The sequence below is a fragment of the Hemitrygon akajei genome, chromosome 4, assembly GCF_048418815.1.
Source record: "Hemitrygon akajei chromosome 4, sHemAka1.3, whole genome shotgun sequence".
Lineage (NCBI taxonomy): Eukaryota > Metazoa > Chordata > Chondrichthyes > Myliobatiformes > Dasyatidae > Hemitrygon > Hemitrygon akajei.
In genome coordinates this window covers 30,649,249-30,674,741 of record NC_133127.1, presented here as the reverse complement: position 1 = coordinate 30,674,741, position 25,493 = coordinate 30,649,249, and the positions used below count along the sequence as shown (strand labels likewise).

General features: G+C 39.9%; 1 protein-coding gene across 1 annotated transcript; it reads left to right on the top strand.

Annotated features, from left to right (window-relative positions):
• Positions 1-6,879: 6,879 nt before the first annotated feature.
• spon2b (spondin 2b, extracellular matrix protein) lies at positions 6,880-24,444 on the top strand. The gene is made up of 6 exons (XM_073042232.1): positions 6,880-7,307; positions 7,642-7,881; positions 13,420-13,643; positions 15,230-15,421; positions 19,792-19,969; positions 21,527-24,444. Exons 2-6 carry the CDS (start codon positions 7,677-7,679, stop codon positions 21,703-21,705), a joined length of 978 nt encoding a protein of 325 aa, XP_072898333.1. The 5' UTR covers positions 6,880-7,307; positions 7,642-7,676; the 3' UTR covers positions 21,706-24,444.
• Positions 24,445-25,493: the final 1,049 nt, after the last annotated feature.

The following is a 25,493-nucleotide window of genomic DNA, read 5'->3' as shown; positions in this document are numbered from 1 at the left end:
TGCTCTCAGCATAGTGTAGTGTCTAACTGCCTAATGAAGTGTACATGACTGATGCTAGGTAGAAAATGTTTGGCAACTATCTTCTGTCCCAATTAAGCAGGCTAGTGTCCCAAATAAACAGAGGGAATCCCAGCTAGTTCCTTGATTTGTTTTTATTTATCATTTACGTGTTGACCCAACTAAGTGGCTGCCCTGATTAACCAATATCCTAATTAACCACAATCCACTGCATTTGAAGCAGAGGTAGATAGGTTCTTGATTAGTTTGACTGTGAAAGGTCATGGGGAGAAGGCAGGGGGAATGAGGTTGAAAGGAAAATTAAATCATGATTAATAATGGAGCAGACTAGATGGGCCAAATGGCCTAATTCTGCTCCAATGTCCTATGGTCGTATGACCTTAAGAGATCACTGTGTTCAATGTAAGACCACAAGACATAGGAGCAGAACTAGGCTATTTGGCCCATCAATGTAGACTCTTAATTATTGACAAACTAAGAGGGGAAGATTTTAATATAAATTTACTGAAAGTTTACAATTTCATTTCAAAAGCCACTAAGAAAATTTAATGGTTGTTGACACCTTTTTCATTTTTGGCACTAAAAATAGCCCATGCTTCTGTTTAAAAATGAATTACTTTTCAGTTAAAAGGCCTGTCACACATGGTTTCCTAATCAACTGCTTTCAAAACAATTGCTGTGGAGGAAAACTAGAAACATTAAAAGATAAATGATCCCTTGATCAACTCTTCTGATGATGTATGGAAATACTGAATCTATTAGAAAAACTCTTGCCTGGAAAGAGAAAGAAGGTCAACATCTTGGTTGGATGATGCAAGGTCTTGACACAAAACATTAACCATCCTTAGCCCACTGAGTTCTTCCAGTACTATAGTTCTTAGCTCCAGAATGCAGCATCTACAGTCTCTCATGTCTTCAATCGTTCAACAGTGATTTAGAAGTGTAGTCACCATTGTTCTGTAGGAAGCACACTTGGCAATTTACACCCAACAATGTGGGATCGATCAGATAATCCGCACTCAAAATGCGGTTTGATGAATAAATTTTAGTTGGAATACCAAGGATAACTCCCCTGCTATTTTTAAATAGTGTCATGGGATTCTGTATCTCTGCCTGAGAGTGCAAACAAAGTTTAGCATTTCATTCAAAGGACGGCTCTTGCCTCTGTGCAGTGCTCCCTCAGGCATTAAAGTTCAAATCGCTGTTGTTAGATTTGAATCCACACCCTCCTGATTTAACACCATAAGATATAGAAGCAGAATTAGGCCACTCAGACTGTCGAGTCTGCTCTGCCATTCCATGGCTTAACCCTCTCAACCCCATTGTCCTGCCTTCTCCCCATAACCTTTGATGTCCTGACTAATCAAGTATCAACCTCTGCTTTAACTAAACCCAATGACTTGGCATCTACAGCAATCTGAGACAATGAATTCCATAGATTCCATACTCTGGCTAAAGAAATTCCTCGTCGTCTTTGCTCTAAATGGATGTCCCTCTATTCTGAGGCTGCACCCTCTGGTGCCGTAGAAAGCATCCTCTCCACATCCACTGTGTCTAGGGATTTCAATATTTGATAGGTTTCAATGAGATCCTCCTCATTCTTCTAAACTTCAGTAAGTACAGGCCCAGAGCCATCAAACACTCTCATATGTTAACTCTTTTGTTCCCAGTATCATTCACATGTACCTACTCTGGACCATCTCCAATGCCAGCACATCTTTTCTTAGTTAAAGGCCCACAACTGCTCACAATCCTCCAAGTGCTGTCTGACCAATGCCTTATAAAGCCTCTTATACTCCAGTCCTTTTAAAATGAGTGCTAACATTGCATTTGCCTTCCTTACCACTGACTCAACCTGCAAATTAACCTTTTGGAAATCCTGCACAAGGACTCTCAAGTCGCCTTGCATCTCTGATTTTTGAATTTTCTCCCCATTTAGAAAATAGTCTACACCTTTATTCCTTCTACTGATGTGCATGACCATACATTTCCCTATATTATATTCCATCTGCCACTTCTTTGCCCATTCACCAAATCTGTTCAATTCTTTCTTCAGACTTCCATTTCCTCAACACTACCTGCTCCTCCACCTAACTTTGTATCATCTGCAAACTTGGCCACAAAGCTATTAATTCTGTCATCCAAATCTTTGGCATAACGTGAAAAGAAGCAATCCCAATACCAACCCCTGCGGAACACCACTTGTCACCAGCAGCCAACCAGAATAGATTCTCATTATTCTGACCCTTTGTCTCCTGCGAGTCAGCCAATCTTCCTTCCAACATAGTATCTTTCCTGTAATACCAGGGCTCTTATCTTGAGAAGCAGCCTCATGTGCAGCACCTTATCAAAGTCCTTCTGAAAATCAAGTATTTAGAAGCAATATTGCCACCAAGTTAGCCACAACTATTAAACAAATGCAAGAACTTAGATCACAGAGCAGTATAACACAGTAGAGGCCCTTCAGACCAAGAAGTGGTGCTGACCTCTTAAGCCACTCTAAGATCAATCTAACCCTTCCTGCCACATAGCTCTCCACACATAAAATGCTGGAGGAATTCAGCAGTTCAGGCAGCATCTATGGAGAGGAATAAACTGTCGATCATTTGGCCTGAGATCCTTCATCAAAGCATTTTTCTTTCATTCATGTACCTATCTAAGAAGGCTATCAAACTATGCAAGCTATGCAAATGCAAGCTAACAAGGTTTTGGCTAACAGAGCTTTGTGAACATTTTACAAATCAAGCTTGAGAAATCTGCAAGTTACTGTGTAAGAAAATATGAGGTTCTTCATATTTGTTCAGGACAATTTAAAAGGAAGAATATTTTTTAAATGTCGAAGAAAGTCCTAAGTTTTGATGTATACAGGGATTTTGGTACGCTGGTTCATGAAACATGTGGAGCTAACAAATAGGTGCAGAAAGCAGTTAGGGATGCAAATGTATGGTATCCTTTACCAGAAGGATGTTGAAGCACAGAAGGCAGAATGCTTGCTGCAATTACACAGGGCTTTGGAGTACAACATGCAGATGTAAGGAAGGATGACTTGTCTTGGAGCTTGTACAGTATGCATTCATGAGCTTGATTCCAGGTTTGGGTGAGGTTGGCCCATGGGTTGAGATTAAGGTTGGCTATAATGTCTGGAGTTTAAAAGAAGGGAGGTGATCTTATTGAGATGTAAAGGACTTTGGCAGGGTTCGTAGCTGCGTGATTTCTATTTCCAGCACTTCTGCTCTCACCCTCTCTCTTCACATCCAGAATATCTTCTCTGCAACTTTAAAACATTTTACTGATTTTTATCATAAACTTTTAAGCTGAAACACCAACTTTGTTTCTCTCTCCATGGATTCTCCCTGATCTGCAGAGTATTTCCAGCGTTATTATCCCACAAACGTGAAAAAAAAAAATCAGGTTTGCAGGATTCAGTTCAATGAAAGGGAAAGAACACCTGAAGTTTGCTGCAGGGTATTTATTTGAAGTATAACAAGAGATTAGACTGTTTTAGTACATCTGAAACACAGTGCAGAGTGATTGAAGAAAGAACAAGTCTCAATTCCTTCTGCTCACTGGGGACTACAATTTACGATGACCGGTCTGGAGAAGCTCAGAGGCCTTGGCACCGATCGAGACTTGGTTCAGAGGAGAAGTCCAATGAGCTTGTTCACTACTCACACTTACATAATCATGAAAGCCCATACTTCTTTAATAATCTGCGCATTCCAGTCAGCTACAACCCTCAGTCTAATTATTTAATGCACTTTAAATTGTCAACTGAACCAGTCTCACTTGTTTCCAAGAAAAATCTGGTTATTTCACATTCCTTAATGTCTCACATCAGCCTACTTCAAGGCCTCAATCACCCTTGGGTAGTGGTTGAGGCAGATACATATGGGACATTTTACATACTCTTAGATAGGCGCAAGGATAAAATAAAAATGAAGGACTATGGGAGAAGGGGGAGCTGAATTGATTTTAGAGTAGGTTAAAGGTTGACACAATATGAAGGGTCGAAGGGCCTGTACAGTGCTCTACTATGTTGTATGAACCAAGACATTTAGTTTTACTTATCTTGATTAACTTATCTTTTCATTGTGGAGAACATGGGGTGACAATTGCATTTTGAGTAAAAAGATCTGCTTTTAACACTATCATTTCTGATTTGGAGCAGCCTTTTTGCTTTGGATTGTGAGGGTGGAACTAGAGTGATACTTCCTCAGATTGGAGAATCCAGAACCAGTGAATACCACGGAGTTGTATATAAGATTAAGAGAACTGTGTTTATTCAGTAGAAGGGGAAAGGTTAGTATTTGTAGGCTGATAAACTTTCATGATGAGAGGTCAGCAACCTGGGCAATTTCTTCCTCCATAGATGCTGCCTGGCCTGCTGAGTATTTACAGCATTACTGCTTTTGTTGTTTCAGGTTTCCAGCATCTGCCGTGCTTTTGACTTTGAGACCCATGAATACTGCCTCACTATTTTGCTCATGTTTTGCACTTTTTAAATATATTCATATTGTAATTTATAGTAATTTTAATGTATTGCACTGTAGTGCTGCCTCAAAACAGTAAATTTCACGACATATGGTACATCAGTGATAATAAACCTGATTCTGATGCTGTTATCTGACCCAAGAGAATCAAACATTGAGATTAATAGTTTTCAGAACTTGGGAAAGCAAAATGAACGAGTAAGTTGGAGAAGGATAATAGATCAGTCATGAAGTGGATAGCAGGCCAGAAAGGATGAATGGGAGAATGCTTCCTATATCTAGTACTTTCTCAAAGCAAGTCACTCAAAGTAGCCAAGAGTGAAATTGATTAGGGAAGGGGGTAGCTAATCACAACTTGCCTTAAGGTTGCTTTTGAATGATGGGAACCACCTGTAGTGTTATACACTGATAGCAGAGACTTGAATTTTTAAGTGCTTCCAATCACCACCCTTTTAATTATTTTCTTTCCACAAACTTAAATTTGCTTTCAAAATATTGAGATATACACTCAGTGGCCTCTTTATTAGGTGTAACTGCTTGTTAATGCAAATATCTATTCAGCCAATCATGTGCCAGTAACTCAATGCATCAAAGCATCAAAGAGGTTCAGTTGTTGTTCAGACCAAACATGAGAATGGGGAGGAAATTGACGGTGGAATGATTGTTGGTGTCAGATAGGGTGATTTGAGTATCTCTGAAATCTGGGGATTTTCACACACAACAGTCTCCAGAGGTTACAGAGAAAGGTGCAAGAAACAACACAACCACACACACAAAAAAAATCCAGCTAGTGAACAGTTCTGTGGGCAAAAACACCTTGTTAATGAGAGAGGTCAGAGAAGAATGGTCAGACTGGTTTAACCCGACAGGATGGCGACAGTAACTCAAATAATCAGGCATTACAACAGTAACGTGCGGAAGAACATCTCCGAATGCGCAATAGGTCGAACATGAAAAGAAGGGGCTACAGCAACAGAAGACCAGGAATATACACTCCAGTAGGTACCCTATAAAGTGGTCACTAAGTGTATATCGCTTTGAAATTATTGGTATCGTCACGTGGACATAAGCCTTAAATATTTTCTTTGTTTATTTGCGAGCCTCATGAGGACATCATACATAACGTGTGGAGGAAACAAAACACTGTTTATAAAAGAACAACTTTATGGCAGGAGCCGCGGTGGCTTGTTTGCAGGGGTTCTATTCAACCGGAGAGCTTTATGAGCTTGGTAGAAAGTCCGACATATGATTGAAGTTAATTCGGGAAATCAGAAAACAGGCAAAGATTTACGATCAGGTTATAGGTCAGACAGCCTTAAGGGTGTTTCTCGCACACTGAAACTTTACATAGGGTAAATTAAAGTTCTATGGAGATGTGACCATGCGTCGGGAGCACCAGTGGCCGTAACACTGGAGACTCTCTCTCGCAGTGCAGTTAATTGCCTCGTTATGCGATTTATCGTCTGTGGCAAAAGCTCTACGGTTAGCTTCAGGACCTCATTCTCGGCCGTGGGGGGAGGAGGAACAATCCACAACTCTTGAAACCAACGTAAAATTACTGAAGACATTTAGTAGGTCGAGCGGGGGAGATGATTGTTATTGATCGATAACCTTCACTTGATGCTGCGAGGAACTCGTCTGCTTTGGACGAACTCCGCGCGTCGAGCAGCATCTGTGGGAGGAAATGAATTGGACCTGATGCGGGATTTCTAGCCATAACGTCGATATTTCCCCTTCTCCCACCCCCACAGATGCTGCTCGACCCGCGGAGTTCCTCCAGCACATTAACTCTTGCGACAGATTCCAGCATCTGCAGTCTCCCGTGCCACCTTTCAACTGATTCCTGCTCCCTGTCGCCACCAATCCCCCCCCCCCCACATTCTTTAACACCTCTGAACGGTTGGGTCCGCCTGTTTGCTGGACACCCGCAGTCTAAAAAACTGCTGGATGGAATGAAGAGCAGATACAGGTCCCAAAACAGCATCTCTGACAATTACAGCTACAAAATCACCAAAGCGTCAGTTTGCTCATTCCACATTATTGGGGATGAAAACAAAATAAACGGGAGTTACGTGGGTGATATAGAAATACCGTAGTTTATCATATCATTCCTATAAATACCAGTAAACCTTTATACTTGCTCAGCGTCAACATTTCTCTCGTTACAATAGATTAATCCTGCTTTCCAGTGATGTTCATAGCCCTAGAGGAAGTTATCTGGCCACAAAGCTGAAGCTGAAAAAAATTATCCTCGAACAATATAGTTCACAAATTCGTCCCAGCACCCCAAATAACAACGTTATTCCAATCTCTTGGGATAGACATTGCATCCAATAATTGTTGCTGGTTTTATTTTACAATAAAATTACACATTGTTCCCTAAAACATTCAACTAACAGAACCGTGTAACTCGTTAAGCTATATAAACGGCAGAGACAGTTTGCTAGAGTCGTGTTACAATAGGTACATGTCAGCTTTAAGGCGGTAACAAAACTGCCCTGGGGTGGAAGACTGAGGGGTGATTTGTGTTTTACAATCTCACATTTAAACCTATCACTAGCAAGGATGTTTTAGATATTATAGAGAAACAATAAATAAATACATCTTTACATGCCAATGCGGTGCGCACACCCTCAAATGTGAGGTCGAAAGGTTACAATAATTGTTTGCCTAACGAGGGTTCGGTCGAAGCATAAATACCAGGCTGTTACTGTCGATTACTGCAGAGGTTCAGCCGCAACCCTACTCAACACCTGCAAACCCTGCCAGTTAACAGGCTTCACTAAACTTCAACATTCAGTGAGTATACGGCGTTGTGCAGAGAACGCGCGGCGAGATGGCGCATGCCCTTCCTACATTTTCTGCTTTTCCACTATTTACGAATAACAATAAACGTTAATACATTGCTATAAAATATTTTCTTCTTCCTCGCTTCTTTGTATTTGCCTCGTGGTTAAGCCATTGAATTAACACCAGTCGAAAGAAGGAATGTAACATTCTATTGAGAAAATTGCCAAATGCAAACTTGATTTAAACGTTTGAGAACTGAAATGTTGCTTATTATCGAAATCCAATGAGGTGAATCTTTCTGTCAACAAATGCATTCATGTTGATCCCTTTTTGTTTCCCGCAGTACTTAAACATATCCCCCAAGAGATAGTTACGACGATGTGCAAAGTTTGGAAAGTTTTTGGTACGCTCCTTGTCGCGATACTGGGTTGTGCGCGCTGTCTTCCCCTGGATGACGAGCCTCTGTGTACGGCGAGGGGCCGCGCCAAGTACAGCCTGGTCTTCACGGGCAAGTGGAGCCACACTGCCTTCCCCAAACAATATCCGCTCTACCGGCCTCCGGCGCAGTGGTCCCCGCTCATTGGTGAGTGTGCGCCCCTGCAAAATCATCTTGGCTTTGTTTTAATTCAGCTAAACTGATAACAGTAAATCAAGATCCAGCTTATCTATTGGGAAATATGATCAATTAACCCGACTCTTTACGATCGTTCCGACTACCTCTAACAACTCTTTTTAAGGTGAAAACGAGATTTTCTTTTCTGTCAGAAATTTACTTCTTCCCGGTACTATTGAAATTCTGAACGATGCTGCCCCCTGGTGGGATCTTTACCTTTAACAACATTTCCCCCGGTAACTTCCATTTCAGAGTCAGGTATATCATCACGGGCATGATGCAGTGAAAGTTACTGTTCCGCATCAGCAGTACTGTGTAAATACGTTTCAAAAATAAGTGGGTGAAATACGAATAACGTGTTTATGGGCCGTTCAGAAATATGATGGTTGCGAGGGAAGACGCTGTTCTTAAAATGTTGAGTATGGGTCTTCAGGCTCCAGTACTTCCATCATGATAGTAGTAACGCGAAGCGGGCATGTACTGAATGGCGAGGGTCCTTAATCTCTTCTGAAGATGGTGGCTCTCCACCTTGAATCACTGTAATCCCAGGAAAGGCATTCCATGCTGCTGTTGGTTATGGAGTTTTAGGAATCTGACAATGATGTTGAGAGATCAGCCAAATATTTAGAGCAGAGCCTAGGGAAGAACTTGTTGCTGGAGGCTTACCCAAGTGTTTGTAGCTGTTTGAGATGGTGGCAGTTGTGGACTCGGAAGGTCAATTGGAAGAAGCTTTGGTGTGCTGCTGCAGTGTATCTTATGGATAGCACACACTGAACTAAAGGCACATCGCCTTTTGCAGGAGGAGTGAATATCCAGGATAGTGGAATAATGGGTTCCACTTAAACAGAACTGCTAAAGGGTTTCAGGCCAAAACGTTGACTGTACTTTTTTTCCATAGATGCTGCCTGGCCTACTGAGTTCCTTCAGCATTTTGTGTGTGTTACTTTGTCTTTAACTTTGTGTCCTGCTTTGCATGTCCAGGTAAATGTCCATGTCTGTCAATGAATTGGGACAATTAAGTTCAAGTTTATTGTCATTTGACTGTACATATGTATACAGCTAAATGAAACAATGTTTCTCTGGGACCAGGGTGCATATATCACATAGAGTAACACAGTAGAGAATATAGAGTACATAATAGTAACACAAAAACAGATAATAAAAATATTCTGTAGATACACAAGTTGATATAAAGTGCATATATGACATATGGTTAAATATACCACAGTATAATACTAATGTTGCTGTCATAAATAATGTGTACTGTGTGGTAGCAGGGTGTTCAGAAGTCTGACAGCCTGGGGGAAGAAGCTGTTATCCAGCTAACAGTTCTTGTTCTTGTACTGTGGTATCTTCTGCCTGATTGTAGGAGTTCAAAGAAATTGTGGGACCGATGGAAGGGGCCCTTGACAAAGTTGAGGGTTCTAAGAATACAGTGCTTTTGGTATATGTCTTGGATGGGGGTGGGGGGGGGAGAGACCCTGAAGATTCTCACAGCAATCCTCACTATCCACTGCAGGGTTTTGTGGTCAGATGCTTTGCAATTCCCATAGCAGATGGTGATACAGCTGGTCAGGACACTCTCGATTGTGCTCCAGTTGAATGTGATTAGAATGGGAACGGGGAGCCTTGCTCACTTCAATCTCCTCAGGAAGTGGTGGAGCTGCTGTGATTTTTTTTGACTAAAGAGGTGGTGTTGAAGGGCCAGGTGAGATCATCCGTGATGTGCACTCCAGGAAATTAGGTGCTCCTGATACTCTCCACAGAGGAGCTGTAATGTGCAGTAGGGAATGGTCAGCTTGCATCTTCCTGGTCAACAATCATCTATTTAGTCTTGTCCTTATTGAGACTTTAGTTGTTGTGTTCACACCCGTCCACAAGCTGTCCTGCTTCCTCTCTGTATGCTGAGTTATTATTGTTGCTGATGAAGCCAACCTCTGTTGTCTCATCAGCGAACAATGATGTGGTTAGAGCTGGATCCAGCAGTACAATTGTACATCTGTACTGCTAGATCCTGGAGGTTGCCAGTGCTTAATGTAATGGAGCTAGAGATGTTGCTGTCAACTCAGACTGACTGAGGTCTCTCCGTCAAGAAGTCTGAGATCCAGTTATAGAGAACCATGGCTAGTTTGGAGCATGGGTCTGAAGCACTAAAGCTGGAAGTTGCTGGGTCAACGGTTTGGCTGTGTCTACCGCTTTAACATGGACTGCATTGAATTAACTTCTGGGAACTCTGGAGGAAAACAAAAATGGCATCCGCATTGCAACACTCCCTGAAGATGTCAGCATATGCATTAGCATTACCTTTCGCATTCACGTGTTAGAATCCAAGATCCTAAAGTAGAATATTCATGGAATTAAACTAGGAAGTGCTGGAAATACTCAGCAGGTCAGGTAGCATCTGTAAAGAGAAAGAAACAAAGTTAACCTTTCAGGCTAATGATTTTCTTTCTCTTTGTGGAATGCTACATGACCTCCTGGGTATTGCTGGCACTTTGTTATTTACTTCAGATTTCCAACATCTGCATCTGTCAATATTCCTGGAGTTTTTGCTTTCTGTCAGTAGTTTAATCATCCATTGTTCTTCAGAATGGGATGTAGCAGAATTGGAAAGCTTTGATCAGATCAGTTGGTTGTGAGATTGATGAGAACTGTTGGTTACACATCGTTTAGTGTGCATTTTCTGTAACTTCACCACATTGAAAACTCATTTTCGTTAAGTCTTTATTGAAGGAGGGTTGGATCTCTGTCTTGATGTTATCGATTGTGACAAATGTGTTAGTCCATGAAGTTACACATTGTAGTAGAATACTGTATAATACTGCTGCGGTCCCACTTTGTATTTAGGATCTGATGTGATTCTATCCCATTTAGCACCGTGGTACTGCCACACACAGTACAGAGTGTGAAGGCAAGGCAAGGACTATGTGATGGTCACTTCTACAGATATTATCATGTGCAATGGGTAGATTACTGAGAAAAAGGAAAAAACAAGAATGTTTTCCATTGCATTATATTGGATAAGTAGTTTTATCCTGTCTAGTTTCTTTCTCCTCCTACTACAAGTACCATCTCTCCTTCAAGACTCAATCTTTGGATTGTTAGGAAGCCGTGCTGGTGATAAATCTTGAATTGGATGGGATTAGTTTCATTTGCCATCATGTTCAGCACAGATATTGTGGGCTGAAGAGGCTGTTTCTGTGCTATACTCTAAACACTCTGTGACTTGCTTCCTCATTTTTCTAAGATCTATTAGACTTCAGAAACTATCAGTCTAACTTCAAATGAAGGACTGTGTATGTTGAATACTGATGATTTGCTAACTGACCAGTTATCCAGCTAAAATGCATTGCCAATTAATTCCTAGCACACTATCACTTTGTACAATACTGAAATTCTAAAAAATTCCTTGCATGGGTTGCAGTTTAAAGTAGTTTGCTTCACATCAAGGAGTATCTATTATCCTGGATGAAGTTTTATTTTTTGGAGGAGGAGATGTTAGTGGAATAACCAACATTTGGCACTGTGATGAATTCAACTGCACTCAAGGTATACAGTGGAACAGTTTCCATAAACTCCCTGTTGTCTTAGAGGAAGGTTAAAAACAGCTTCTGGCACCAGGCTGTAGAAATTCCAGTGAAGAATCTCCGTTCTGTCTGTATGACTACAATGGACTGTTTGACAGAATCAGAATAAGGTTTTGTATCACTGGCATATATCATGAAATTTGTTGTTATGTGGCAGTAGTACATTGCAATACATAATTAAAACTGTAGACTGCAGGAAATAGATTTAAAAAGTTAAATTAAATAGTGCAAAAAGAGAAAAAAAAGTAGTGAGGTAGTGTTCATGGGTTCAATGTCCATTCAGAAATCCGATGGCAGAGGGGAAAACCTATTCTTGAATCGTTGAGAGTGTGCCTTCAGGCTCCTCTACTTCCTCCCTGATTGTAGCAATGAGAAGAGGGCACGTCTTAGATGATGGGAGGTCTGAATGATGGATGCTGCCCTTTTGAGGCATAGCTCCTTGAAGATGTCCTGGATGCTGGGGAGGCTAGTACCCATGATGGAGCTGATTGAATTCACAACTTTCTGCAGCTTATTTCGATCCTGTGCCATGGAATGATATACCAGTCAGTAAGAATGTTCTTCATGTTGCATCCATAGAAATTTGCAAACGTCTTTGGTGACACACCAAATCTCCACTTTCTTTTCTGTACTTTCCACTTATCTCTGCCTGAAGCCCAGCTTGGACATTTGAATTTAACCTTTAATTCCATGTATGTTGGGTGAATGAACTTCCTTTTAGTTTATAAAAGTGGTTTCAGTGTTACTGCATCTCAGTTCATTAACCACATTGCTAATTTATCCCAAAACTTAAAATTCAAAAGTCAGGTCTTATTCATTTCAAATCAAAATATGTATGCCGTATACAACTCTGAGATTCGTCTTCCCCCAGTCGTGAAACAAAGAAGAACCATGGAACACATTCAAAGAAAAAAATCCGTTATTTTGGTATTAAAAATTGGGGAAGTTTGGTATGACAGCAAGTTGGGTCACTTTGACACTATAAAAAAAGCACAGCAGCAGGGAGCTGTATGACCTGCTCAGCCTGTTCTGTCAGTTGATTTGGCTAATCCTGTGCTTCAAGTTCACTTTCTTACTCAACCACCATATTCTTCATCATGCTGAATAGCTAGGCATTCACAGCCTCTGGAATAAATAATTACGAAGATTTGCTGTTCTCTGCGTGAAGAAGTGTCTCCTCATCTTGGTCCAAACTGATTGACCTATTGTCCTCAAGCTAAATTATCTCTGTGCTGTAGAAATTATTGATAGGAAACTTGTTAAGGGTTAGCAATGGCACGAAGGTAGCACTTTGGCATTTATGTATCTTGAGGACTGGACTGGAGCTCAAAATTTGAGCTAACAATTAATTCCAATACCAAGGGAGTGTGCACAGCTGGAGGACCATCTTCTGGATGTTAAGTTGATCTTCTGCCTGATATTGGATAAATGCAAAAGCATCAATTATACTATTTGGAAATGTAAAGCAAGTCCCTCAGCCAACATTCAGTCCTCAACCAATATGTCTAAAACTGTTCCCGTTGGTAAGAAGATGAAGAAAAAGGGGCAAAGAATGGAGTGATTAGCAAATTAATCAAAATTAATGAGGAAAATTGTTCATAGCAGTCAGTGGTAAGGATCTGGATTACATTGCTGGGAGAATCGTGGAGTCAGATTTAATTGCCATGTTCATAAGAGCTCGAGATAATTACCTGATGGGAAAGGACTATAATGGGCTTTGGGGAAGTTGGAGTAAATGGACTGATTTTGAATGGAGTCAGTAAAGACTTTGCAGGTCAAATGGCCTTCTATCAAGTGTAGATAGTGGTGTAGTAATGGGGACTTCCTTAACTGGATTTCTTTTTCTGGAAACAGTAATTGGACATTGGTTTTTTGGTGTTATGTTTTTTAATGAATAAAATTGAGGCGCTTCTTTATGCAGTGGTCACCCACAGCAGCGATTACCACATGTGGCGGCTGGGCGAATATGCCAGTAATGGAGTGCGGGAGTTTGTGGAGAAAAGCGAGGCCTGGCCGTTGATGAGAGAGGTTGAAGCATCAGGCGAGAAAATCCAAAGTGTCTACGGAGTTTTCTCGGCACCAGCTGTCCCTAGTGGTGTAGAACAGACATCAACTGAGTTTGAGGTGCATGCCAGGCATTCTCTTGTAAGTATTCACCTCCCTGTGTTAATAAACATCGTTTAATAATTTAACCTGCAATATTTCCCAAACCTCCATCTTATCCAGAGCTGAACTAGACGTTTCATGCCTTTGTCTGTTACACATGAACTTTGGCTCATATATACATTTAGTGGCTACTTCATTAAGTACCTCCTATAGCTAATATAGCTATGTACGATTGTGGTTTTCTGCTGCCTTAGCCCATCCACTTCAAAGTTTGACATGTGTGTTCAGAGATGCTCTTCTGCACACCATTGTTGTAACATGTGGTAACTTGAGTTATTGTCACCTTCCTGTCAGCTTGAAGCAGTCTGGCTATTCTCCTCTGACCCCTCTCATTAACAAGGCTTTTTCACTCATAGAGCTGCTACTCACTGGATGCTTTTCCCACCATGCTCTAAGCTCTAGTTGTGCATGAAAATTCCAGAAGATTTGTAGTTTCTGAGATACTCAGACCACGAACATTCATTCCATTGTTTAAAGTCACCTAGATTACATTTCTTCCCCATTCTGATGTTTGCTCTGAACACCAAATGAACTTCTTGACCATGTCTGCAGTTTTTTATCCATTTGACTTGCTGCCAAATGATTGGCTGATTAGATATTTGCATTAATGAGCAGGTGTGCTTAATAAAGTGGCCAGAGTGTACATACCAATATTAAAACCAAGCACTGTAAGCTCTGTCATAGTAGCTGTGTTTTTACCCACAATTAGCTGCTGCTGAAGCCTTTATTCTCAATTTGAAAGTTCTAAGATATTCCTGGATGCCCCCTTGTAATCTTATGTCAATTCAATACTCTTTGCTCTCTAAAATCTTTGCTGGTACTGTAATTTGTATGCATATCAGTTTGCCCATCTTGTCTGTACCTGCATTGGTTTCTAGTTAAACAGTGGCGTGGCTTTAAAGTCCTACCCATGTTCAAAACCATTCATGGTCTCCTCTGCTTAGTTCTGCAATGACCCTGAAACCAGTGCTATCCAGGGTGTTTTAGGCCATTCAAGAGTTTTATCCTTCGATAATTGTTGGCCATGTATTCAGCTGCCTCAGCACTGTCCTCTGAGATCACCCATAGCTCTCAAACCTCCCCCCTGTGAAAAGAGAATAAGCTGGTAGCACTCTTTTCTCCTTTTCAGTGGCTTTGGTTGAGATAGCCATCTCTGGCACTAATACACTCCAAGTCCACTTCAGTATAGGGGCAGAGCCTGCATCTCCCCAACTTCAACACACAGCAAGCCTAGTCTAGGCAAATGGCAGTATCTGTTCAAAACACACTCCTGGAGAATGGAGCCTGCATGTCCTCAGCACTAAAACAGAACAAATCCACACCTTTGCACATTACTGCTTGGCTGTTGGCATTTCTTTGTGAACTGTGTATCTCTCTAACACCAATATCAGCCCAGTTTGCATTTGAAATTGAATGGGAAAACATCCGCAAAATCTATAAAATGAAATAAAAATTGCTGGCACACACACAAGGTATTCACCCAATATTTTCTTACCCATCTTAATGGATGCAAGGGAGCCTGCTGAAGAATTCGAATTAACCACGTCCCTTGTGCTTATTTCCAGCTGTCCTTCATGGCTCGCATTGTGCCAAGCCCGGACTGGTTTGTAGGTAGTGACAGTCTGAATTTGTGTGAAGGAGATACTTGGAAAGAGCAAGTCCTCATAGATCTGTATCCCCATGATGCTGGAACAGACAGTGGCTTCACTTTCTCATCTCCAAATTTTGCAACTATTCCCCAAGAGACAATCACTGAGGTAACAATATAATGGAAAACATCCAGACAAAGTGCAGGCATTAAATGGAGAACTTACCAGTATGCTATCAGTAGTTTTGTGGTCAAAATGTTAATTTCTTTTTCAGATTGTAAAGACTTAGAACAGGCGAGTAGCTGTGTGACTGTCAGGAGAAATGGAAATAGGCGGTTAGAGCAGAGCACCCCTGTGGCCATTTCCCTCAAAAACAAGAAAACCGCTTTGGATCTTTTAGTGGGCAATGACCTCCCGGGAGAATGCCACGGCAACCAGGTTACAGGCACTGACTATGGGTCAGTGGTGCAGAAGGGAAAGAGAGAGAAGAAGGGAGTGGAAGTGATAGGAGACTCGATAGTGAGGGGGACAGACAGGAGATTCTGTGGATGTGAACGGGACACCTAGATGGTATGTTGCCTCCCAGGTGCCAGGGTCAGGGATGTCTCAGATGGTGTCCACAACATTTTGGAGAGGGAGGGGGAGCAGCCAGATATCTTAATACATATTGGTACCAATGATATAGGAAGAAAAAGCAATGAAGTCCTGAAAAGAGAATTTAGAGAGCTAGGTAGAAAGCTGAGAAGCAGGACCTCTCAGGTAGTAATTTCTGGATTACTGGATTGTGCCTGTGTCACGCACAAATGAAGGTAGAAACAGGATTTGGTAGATAAATGCGTGGCTGAGAAGCTGGTGCAGGGGACAGGGCTTCAGATTCTTGGATCATTGGGATCTCTTCTGCTGGAGGTATGACCTGTTCAAAAGTGATGTGTTGCACTTGAACCCAAGGGGAACCAATATTCTTGTGGGCAGTTTTGTTAGAGCTGTTGGGGAGGGTTTGAACTAATTTGGCAGGGGGGTGGGAACCAAAGTAAAGGGACTCAGGATAGGATAGATGGTAAAAAAGTAAAGACAGCATGCAGTCAGACCGTTAGGAAGGGCAGGCAGGTGATGGGACTTAGTTGCAGCCAACAGGGTGAGTATCAAGTCATTAGGGATGCGGAATCAGAAAGGATAGCAAATATGGTACTCAAGGTGTTGTATCTAAATGCATGTAGTTTAAGAAATAAGGAGCCAGGTATGATGTTGTGGCCATCACTGAATCATGACTGAAGGATGATTGTAGTTGGGAGCTGAAGGTCCAAGGTTACATGTTATATCGGAGGGATAGGAAGGTAGGCAGAGGGGGTGGTATGACTCTATTGATAAAGAATGGCATCAAATCAGTAGAAAGATGCGACATAGGATCAGAAGGTGTTGAATCCTTGTGGGTTGAGTTAAGAAACTGCAAGGGTAAAAGGACATTGATGACAGTTATATACAGGCCTCCCAACAGCAGCTGGGAGGTTACAACAGAAAATAGAAAAGGCAAGTCAAAAGGGCAATATTATGGTAGTCGTGGGAGATTTTAACATGCAGGTCGATTGGGGAAAGTCAGGTTGGTAATGGATCTCAAGAGAGTGAGTTGGTTGAATGCAGTTTGTCATTGAGTCTACTAGGGGATCAGCTATACTAGACTGGGTGTTATGTAATGAACCAGAGGCGATTAGGGAGCTTAGGGTAAAAGAACCCTTAAAACTAGTGCTCACAATATGATTAAGTTCAAGTTGAATTTTGATAGGGAGAAAGTAAAGTCTTATGTAGTAGTATTTCAGTGGAGTAAGGGAAATTACAGTGGTATGAGAGAGGAGTTGGCCAAAGTAAATTGGAAGGAGCTGCTGGCAGGGATGTCAGCAGAGCAGCAATGGCATTTGTTTCTGGGAAAAATGAGGAAGGTGCAGGACAAATGTATTCCAAAAATGAAGAAATACTTAAATGGTATAATAGTACAACCATAGCTGTCAAGAGAAGTCAAAGCCATTGTAAAATCAAAAGAAAGGGCATACAACAAAGCAAAAATTAGTGGGAAGATAGAGAATTGGTGTTTCTAAAAACCTACAGAGAGCAACTAAAAATCATTAGAAGGGAAAAAATGAAATATGAAAGCAAGCTAGCAAATAATATCAAAGTGGATAGTAAAAGTTTTTTCAAGTATGTTAAAAATAAAAGAAATGAGTGTGGATATAGGACTGCTAGAAATGAGGCAGCAGAAATAATAATGGGGGACAAGAAGATGGCTGATTAACTAAATGAGTGTTTTGCATCAGTCTTCACTGTGGAGGACACTAGCAATATACCTGATGCTCCAGTGTGTGAAGGAAGAGAAGTGGGTGTAGTTACTATTACAAGAGAGATAGTGCTCAAATAGCTGTAAGACCTAAAGGTACATAAGTCACCTGGACCAGATGAACTGCATTCTAGGGTTCTCAAAGAGGTAGCATTAGAGATTGTGGTGACATTAGAAATTATCTTTCAAAAAATCATTGGACTCTGGCATGGGGCCAGAGGACTGGAAAATTGAAAATGTCACTCCACTCTTTAAGAAAGGAGGAAGGCAGCAGAAAGGAACTTAAAGACTAGTAAGCCTGACCTTAGTGGTTGCGAAGATGTTGGAGTCAATTGTTAAGGATGAGGTGATGGGAGTACTTAGTGACACAGGACAAGATAGTACAAAGTCAACATGGTTTCCTTCAGGGAAAAACATGCCTGACAAACCTTTTGGAATTCTAAGGAGATTACAAGTAGGTTAGATAAAGGGGATGCAGTGGATGTTTTATATTTGGACTTTCAGAAGGCCTTTGACAAGGTGCCACACATGAGGCTTCTTACCAAGTTAAGAGCCTATGGTATTACAGGAAAGTTACTAACATGGTTAGAGCATTGGCTGATTGGTAGGAGGCAGTGAGTCGGAATAAAAGGATCCTTTTCTGGTTGGCTGCCAGTGACTGGTGGTGTTCCACAGGGGTTGGAGTTGGGACCACTTCTTTTTATGCTGTATATAAATGATTTAGATGATGGAATAGATGGCTTTGTTGCCAAGTTTGCAGATGATACGAAGATTGGTGGAAGGGCAAGTAGTGTTGATGCAGATGCAGAGAAATTTCTTTAGCCAAAGGTTGGTGAATTTGTGGAATTTGTTACCACATGCAGCTGTGGAGGCCAGGTTGTTAAGGCAAAGATTGATAGGTTCTTGATTGGATATGGCATCAAAGGTTACAGGGAGAAGGCTGGGAACTGGGGTTAAGGAGAAGAAAAAAAAAGGATCAGCCATAATTGAACGGTGAAGCAGACTCGATAGGCCAGATGGCTTAATTCTGCTTCTATGTCTTATGGATTCCTAACCTCCTAACAGACCTTTCAGTTAATAGTAGGGAGACATGGCATAAAAATGTTGGGGACCCCTGATCTAGAATCTCTTGTACAGATGATGAGTCTAATTTCCAGATCTGTCTCTAGAAATTAGTTCCTATGGTAATTGAAGTGGTCCAGGTTGACCACAGAGTGCCACATGTGTTGTTGACACCCTTGAGCTTGACTGTGATGCATCTGTGGTCATGAATATCATTGTGGATGGTGTGTACATAAAGGCAGAGTAGAGGAACTGGAAGTCAGTGGATATGAGTGGCAGTCCTCCTACTTGTGTGTCCGTACTGTTCTATCGGACATTACGTCCAGGAAATGTAAGCCAGAGTACACCTGAGGGATATTATACAGAAAATGCTGACAACACTCAACAAGGGCAGCAAAAGGCAACTAAGTCAAAACTTAAAGCCTCAGAACTGAAGTATTAACTGTTTCTCTTTCTACACGTGCGACCTAACCTGTTACTGTTTCCAGCATAAATACAATCTGCAGATACTGGAAATCCAGAGCAACACACATAAAATGCTGGAGGAACTCAGCAGGTCAGGCAGCATCTGTGGAAAGGAATAAACAGGTGATGTTTAGGGCTGAGACCCCTCATCAGCATTTTCTGTTTCTATCTCAGTTTCAATGTCTTTTGTTTTGATTTTTTGTATGTGTGCAGACTTATATACCTACAAGGTCAATATCATAGTCTGCAAGGCACAATCTGTATTTAGGGATTTATACCCTAGCATAAGGGCAGAGCTTTTAACCAAAGTAAAGAAGGTCTTACTTTTGTTCGCACTTACTATTTTACATTTGTCAATTTCTATTGCAATACAGTTTTTTTAAATTTCTAAGTATTAACTTGCATTAAATGAGGGAAGATACTAGCTTCTAGGATCACGAGTTCTCTGATTTGCATACTGGTAATGTATGAGTTGTTATGTTATAATTACCTGACATCCAATGTTTCTTTGTATTTTCATAGAAGAACATGACAGAATAATATAATTTACAAAATCTCCATGGTTTCAGAAACCAATTACCGGTATATATTATCTATTTCTTGCTAACGTTTTAGTGATTGAGATACAAATGTCTTGTTGACTGTACTTTTATACTTGACTGTTTAATGTGCCTCTATCATGTAGATAACGTCAAGTTCACCAAGTCATCCTGCAAACTCATTCTTCTATCCCAGACTGAAGCAACTGCCTGCAATTGCAAGAGTAACACTGACTAGGCTGAAGGATAGCCAGTTAATTGGGATTTCTGCAGTTCAATCCAATCGTTTTCCCATGGGAAATGAAATAGATGACTCTGTGTCAGGTGTGTTATATAAAGCTCTTAATGCAAATTTAAGTGGGAAATTATTATCTGCTGATTTGCTATCTGCATAACATGGGATTGGCCTCAGCATCCACCTCAAATCTTTTGCTATATAACATTTTTGTCCTTGTCCACATTATTCAATCTCCAGCAAAATTATGTGCCTAAAATGGGAAAAATCAGGATGCTTCTTTCAAAGGTTTGACACAGCCAGAGAGTCAAATGTCTTCTTATTATGCTGGAATTTACTTAATCTTTGCTCTTCCTATTGTGGCTTTAGTTTCCCGTGCAATTAAATCATGGTTTTTCCTGTTTATTTCCATTAATTCAATACATTAAAGTACCAGTTTAGCTAGATATTTTGTTAATTTAAGAAAACTTGAAAGGAGAAAAGACTGCTTCACCCATCAAGCCTTTTCACCAGGGTTGTAACGTCCATTACTAGAGGGCATGCATTTAAGGCGAGTGGGGGTGTTCAACGGAGACGTGCAGGGGAAGCTCTTTTTTTAAACAGACTGTGATGGGTGCTTGGAAAACGCTGCCAAGGGTGGTAGTAGAGGCAAATCTGATAGAGGTGGTTAAGAGGGTCTTAGATAGGCACATAAATGTATAGAGAATGGAGGGATATAGACAGGGTGTAGGCAGAATGGATTAGTTTTCATTAGTTGCTAGCTTACTTAGTTTGGTACAACATTGTGGGTTGAAGGACATGTTCCTGCTCTGTACCATTCTGTGTTCATGAAGCTTGTGAAATCATAATTCAAAAGGTTCCACTAGTTCATATTTCAGAGCTCATCTTCTTACTCCTAGGCCTTGAAATCAAATTGGTAAAATAGAGGCTTACTCATGGAAAAATAACAATTCTGGAAACTCTCAATCCCACAACAAGATCCAACAGTACCAGAATGTAACTCGCCACTACGACCTTCTCAAGCCCAATTAGGGACTAGATAATTCTCTTATGTTACAGAATAGAATTTGGAAAAAAAAAATCACATAAGTCTGGTGGTGTACTGCAGGCATCAGTGCTGGGACATTTGCTGCTTGTGATATATATTGTTCCATATACTAAAACCTGGCAGGAAGTATGACTAGTAAAATCGATTACTGTATGCATTAACAAAAAGCTTGCCCTGCATATCTCCTTTCAACTTATCCCTACTCATTTTACGTGCATGCCCTCCAGTATTAGACATTACAATCTTGGGGAAAAGATACTTGCTGGAATCTTAGCACTAAATGTTAATCATGTTCTACAATTCTTAACTGGTACACATCCAATATAAGTCACGTAAGCATCACTTATTTTGTTCATGAGATTCTGCTATGGGAGGTAGATCATTTTGAAAGGCCTTTATAGGAATATAAAACAACTGTTGACAAGGAGTAATTGAAATTGATTTTTACTATTTCATCAATTGACTAACCAATAATTAATTTTAAAATAACAATACTGGTTTCATTTCACTTAACGATGTTTTCTGAGAATGCAATTTCTCTTGCAACTCTTTTTTTTTTGCATTAAACAATCACAACTGATTGTATATTCCATTACAGAAACCCCACTGGATTGTGAAGTTTCCACGTGGTCTTCCTGGGGCCTGTGCACGGGGAAATGCACAGAGGTGGGGATTAAGCGCCGCACTCGCTACATCAGGTTGAAACCAGCCAATAATGGTACCCCATGCCCAGTGCTCGAGGAGGAGGAGCAATGTGATCTGCACAATTGCGTGTAACAACGCCACCCAGTGGTGACAACCTTTGTTGGATTTTAAGGACTGAATTACCAAAGATGGGATACTCATGCAGTACCAATGAACTCAGTTGTTAATAATCTAGGTTTTTAAATGCCAGCTGCATTGACAGTTATTCCATGTTAACACTATTTTTATTCTGTCAAGTTTGAAGCTTGCTTGTTGAAAATTTCAGTTTCTCTCTACCTTGTTTAGCATCAATAATCCAGAAATTAGTGTAAGCCTTGAATCAAAACTATAGTCATCGATACACAGTAGTAACTCATCTCTTAAGCAAGCTCGTAGATTAGAATGCAGCTTTGAAATCACTCCCAGCATCTTGCATTATTTATATTGTGCTCCATTTCAATTTACACAAACCTTTATGTTCTATGCTGCTTTACGATGTGGATGGCAAATGTGATGCCGTCTAGAATCTTCCTTTGTGATAATATTTATACAAGAAGATCGATGACTATTTTAGTTTTAATTTTATAATCTGAATTTAATTACCTGGCAATGTGCAGTAGCTAATTAATAGTTCTAAGATAATAACCAAAAGAATTATTTAAAAATAGTGATGTTGATGTGCTTTTGCCCATGTGTTCTTATTTAAGAGTTGCCTTGTTCTATAAATTAACTAGATGAGTGTTTGGGTCTTAAGAGATTGCAGTCACTTTTCTTAGGCAAACAACATCGTGTACTATTTGAAGACCTTGAACATTAACAAATAGCAGTGCCCTTGAGAAAGCATTTTGACATTAGCTACAAGCATTTTGCTACACAAATTTCAGTTCCCCTTTTACCCAGTTCTATCTTTTGAGTGGAAGTCTAATCAAAATATTACAAATAAATGGTGCATTAATTAATGGAACTCTTTCAGCCCAGCTTTTCTCTTTATAAATATCTACATTGCTCATCAAGGAGATTAATGTGTTTCAATGTAAAGTTTAACATACTGTTTTTAATTATTTTGCTAGTGAAGAAGTTGTCTCCTGAAATGTTAGCACTAGTGTTAATTAAAATCAAAAGCCAAAAAATACAATATGTGTATAGAAATATATATAAATATATCCTTGATATTAGAACAGTTTTTATGTATATCTATAGGTCTCTCAAACCAATTAATGTTCACTGGAATTTACCAATTATCTAATGTTCTGCTGGGGATCCAATATTGACTAAAACATATAGATTTATGTGATTGATATATTGATGCAAGACATTTTGTGATGTCATGAAAATGATTGGATTTCAGACAACTTCTTGGGAAATTTGTACAGTAAACCAATAATTTTAATCATTGTTTGTGGGATAGAGTAGTATGCATGATTCTTCATTAAGAGAGAAATCAAATCTGTGGAAGAGTCATTTGAATATACAGTATATAGCTTCATTAACCAGCCATAGAACAGAAATGGTTAGGATATCATCTCTGGGATTTCCCAGAATGTTTTCATGTCGATAAATTGAGAGGCTCCTAATGAGCACCCATCTTTATTGATTTGTTAAGGTACTTAAGAGAAGTTCAACATGGTGGTATGACATGTTGGTCAATGTGGTCAGCACATTTCTTTTTTTCTAAATGAGACTAGTAAAACAACTAGATTTGATGAAAATGTTATATTCTCTATTCCAGATTCTTCAAATTGAACACAATTTCTCATACAGGTATTCCAATTACAAGTAATAATTTGCATTAACATAACTACTGTACTATTCACATCCCTGGTGATTCTAGCTACTCAGAACTTGAGGGAAAGTTGGTGTCTTTGGTATTAAAGTCCCACTTTGAAATAGTATCTCAAATTAATTATGCAGCACACAACAACAGAGTATAATGAAATTTATTTTAGTTGAGCAAAGTTTTTTTAAATTGCTGGTACTGCTGAGTTAAGAACTTGTGGGGGCTTTCAAACTTGTAGGATACATGTGAAAAATATACGGTTTAAAAATCAAAGAACTGCAGATGTTGCAAATCTGAAAGAAAAGTAGAAATGCTAGAAGCACTCAGCAGGCCAGACAGCATTTGTGGAAGGAGAAACTGCTAATATTTTGGGTCCATGACCCTTCATTAGAACCAGTCATACTTCTGACGAAAGGTTGCAACACAAGTCTTTGACTCAAGAGGTACTGCAGATGCTGGAAATCTAGAGCAATACACACAATGTGCTGGAGGAACTCAGCAGGTCAGGCAGCATCTATGGATGGGAATAAACAGTCAACTATGGTGCTGAGACTTTTCTTCACCTTCATCAGGAGTCCTGATGAAAGGTCTTGGCCCAAAATGTCGACTGTTTATTCCCATCAATAGATGCTGTCTGATCTGCTGAGCTCCTCCAGAACGTTGTGTGTATTGCACAAGAATCGACTGTTTCTCCTCAAAACAAGACTATACAATACTGTTTCACTATTTTTCTAATTTTTGTTCTAAATATCCATGCTGCATGAGTATTATGCCAAACACAAGCCATGCTTATGATGACTGCTGGTCAATATTTCAATTGTGTATTCTTTCCTGCCACAAAATTTATTTACATAAATTTACTTTATGTAAAATATATATGAACATCTTATCTCCTTTTCTAAATTGTGGATCAATGAAATGTTGGGATTGAAGCGTGGAATGCATTGGCAGAGCTTGGATATATGGTACATGAGCAGTAATCTGCCTTTATCTCTGGTATGGATAATATGCAGTGAATATTAGTTCATTTTATGTAAACTATACTTCTGACTTCATTCACCAGAGCACAACTGTGAGAGCAGGTTGTATTAACAGTTTCAATTTAGAAAGGATATAGGATTGTTTTAATTTGATGGTACTTAAGTTGATCAAGGAAGTTTAATAGCAGTACTTAAAGCAATCTAAGTGTTTAATAACAAGATGGAAGCTCTGCTATCAGAGAAAAAATATCCTTGACCATTAGACCATTGAGAATTTAAATCAGGAAGGATATTTTCACACAAAGAACAACTGAAATTTGGAAAATTCCATCTAACAATTGAGTCAATTGAAATGTTCAAAACTGAGATTGAGTGCTTTGTTAAGTGTGGTGTTGAAGGATACTGACAAAGCCAGGTACACTGGTGAAGCACAGGCCAATGTGATCTGACAGAATGTAAGGTGCTCGATGGCCTGCTCATGTTCCTCTGTTCAGATGTACTCTTAAAATGCACGAGTGGTACTGTGCTGGGATTTGTATTTCGTAAAATGGATGCACAAAATCAATTTGCACTTGCACTTAGGATTCTTAATTTTGAATTTTTGCATTGTGCATAATTTCAATTCAAAAAGGACTACTAGGACAGATATTGCCACCATTAGCTGATATCTTCTGCTTGTGTGCCACAGTCTGTACTTCCAAAAGGCCCTGTGTTTGCTGTTTTCCAAGTTCTTTATTTCCACTGAACATGTATTTGTATATACTTGACTGCTTGTACATTGTTGTATTTAATTCTATAGTTGCATAAGTGAATATCTTTTGTACTTGTTTGAATCCAATTAAAGAATAAATGTTTTGTCTGCTTGTTCTAAATGGGGAAAATCATGCTCTAAATAGAAAAATTAAGTCAGAACTAAACTTAACTCATTCTTTGGTTATTTTTATATAGATTACCAGATCCTTGATCCATAAGTTTCTGCTGAGGCACATTTGGCCTCAAATGGTAAAACTGATCTGTATTTAATAACACAAAATGGATATCAAAGCAGCAGATGTACTTTGTATTCCATATCCACAATTTTAACCAAATTCTAAAGGTGGAGTACTTCATGTACCCATGCACTT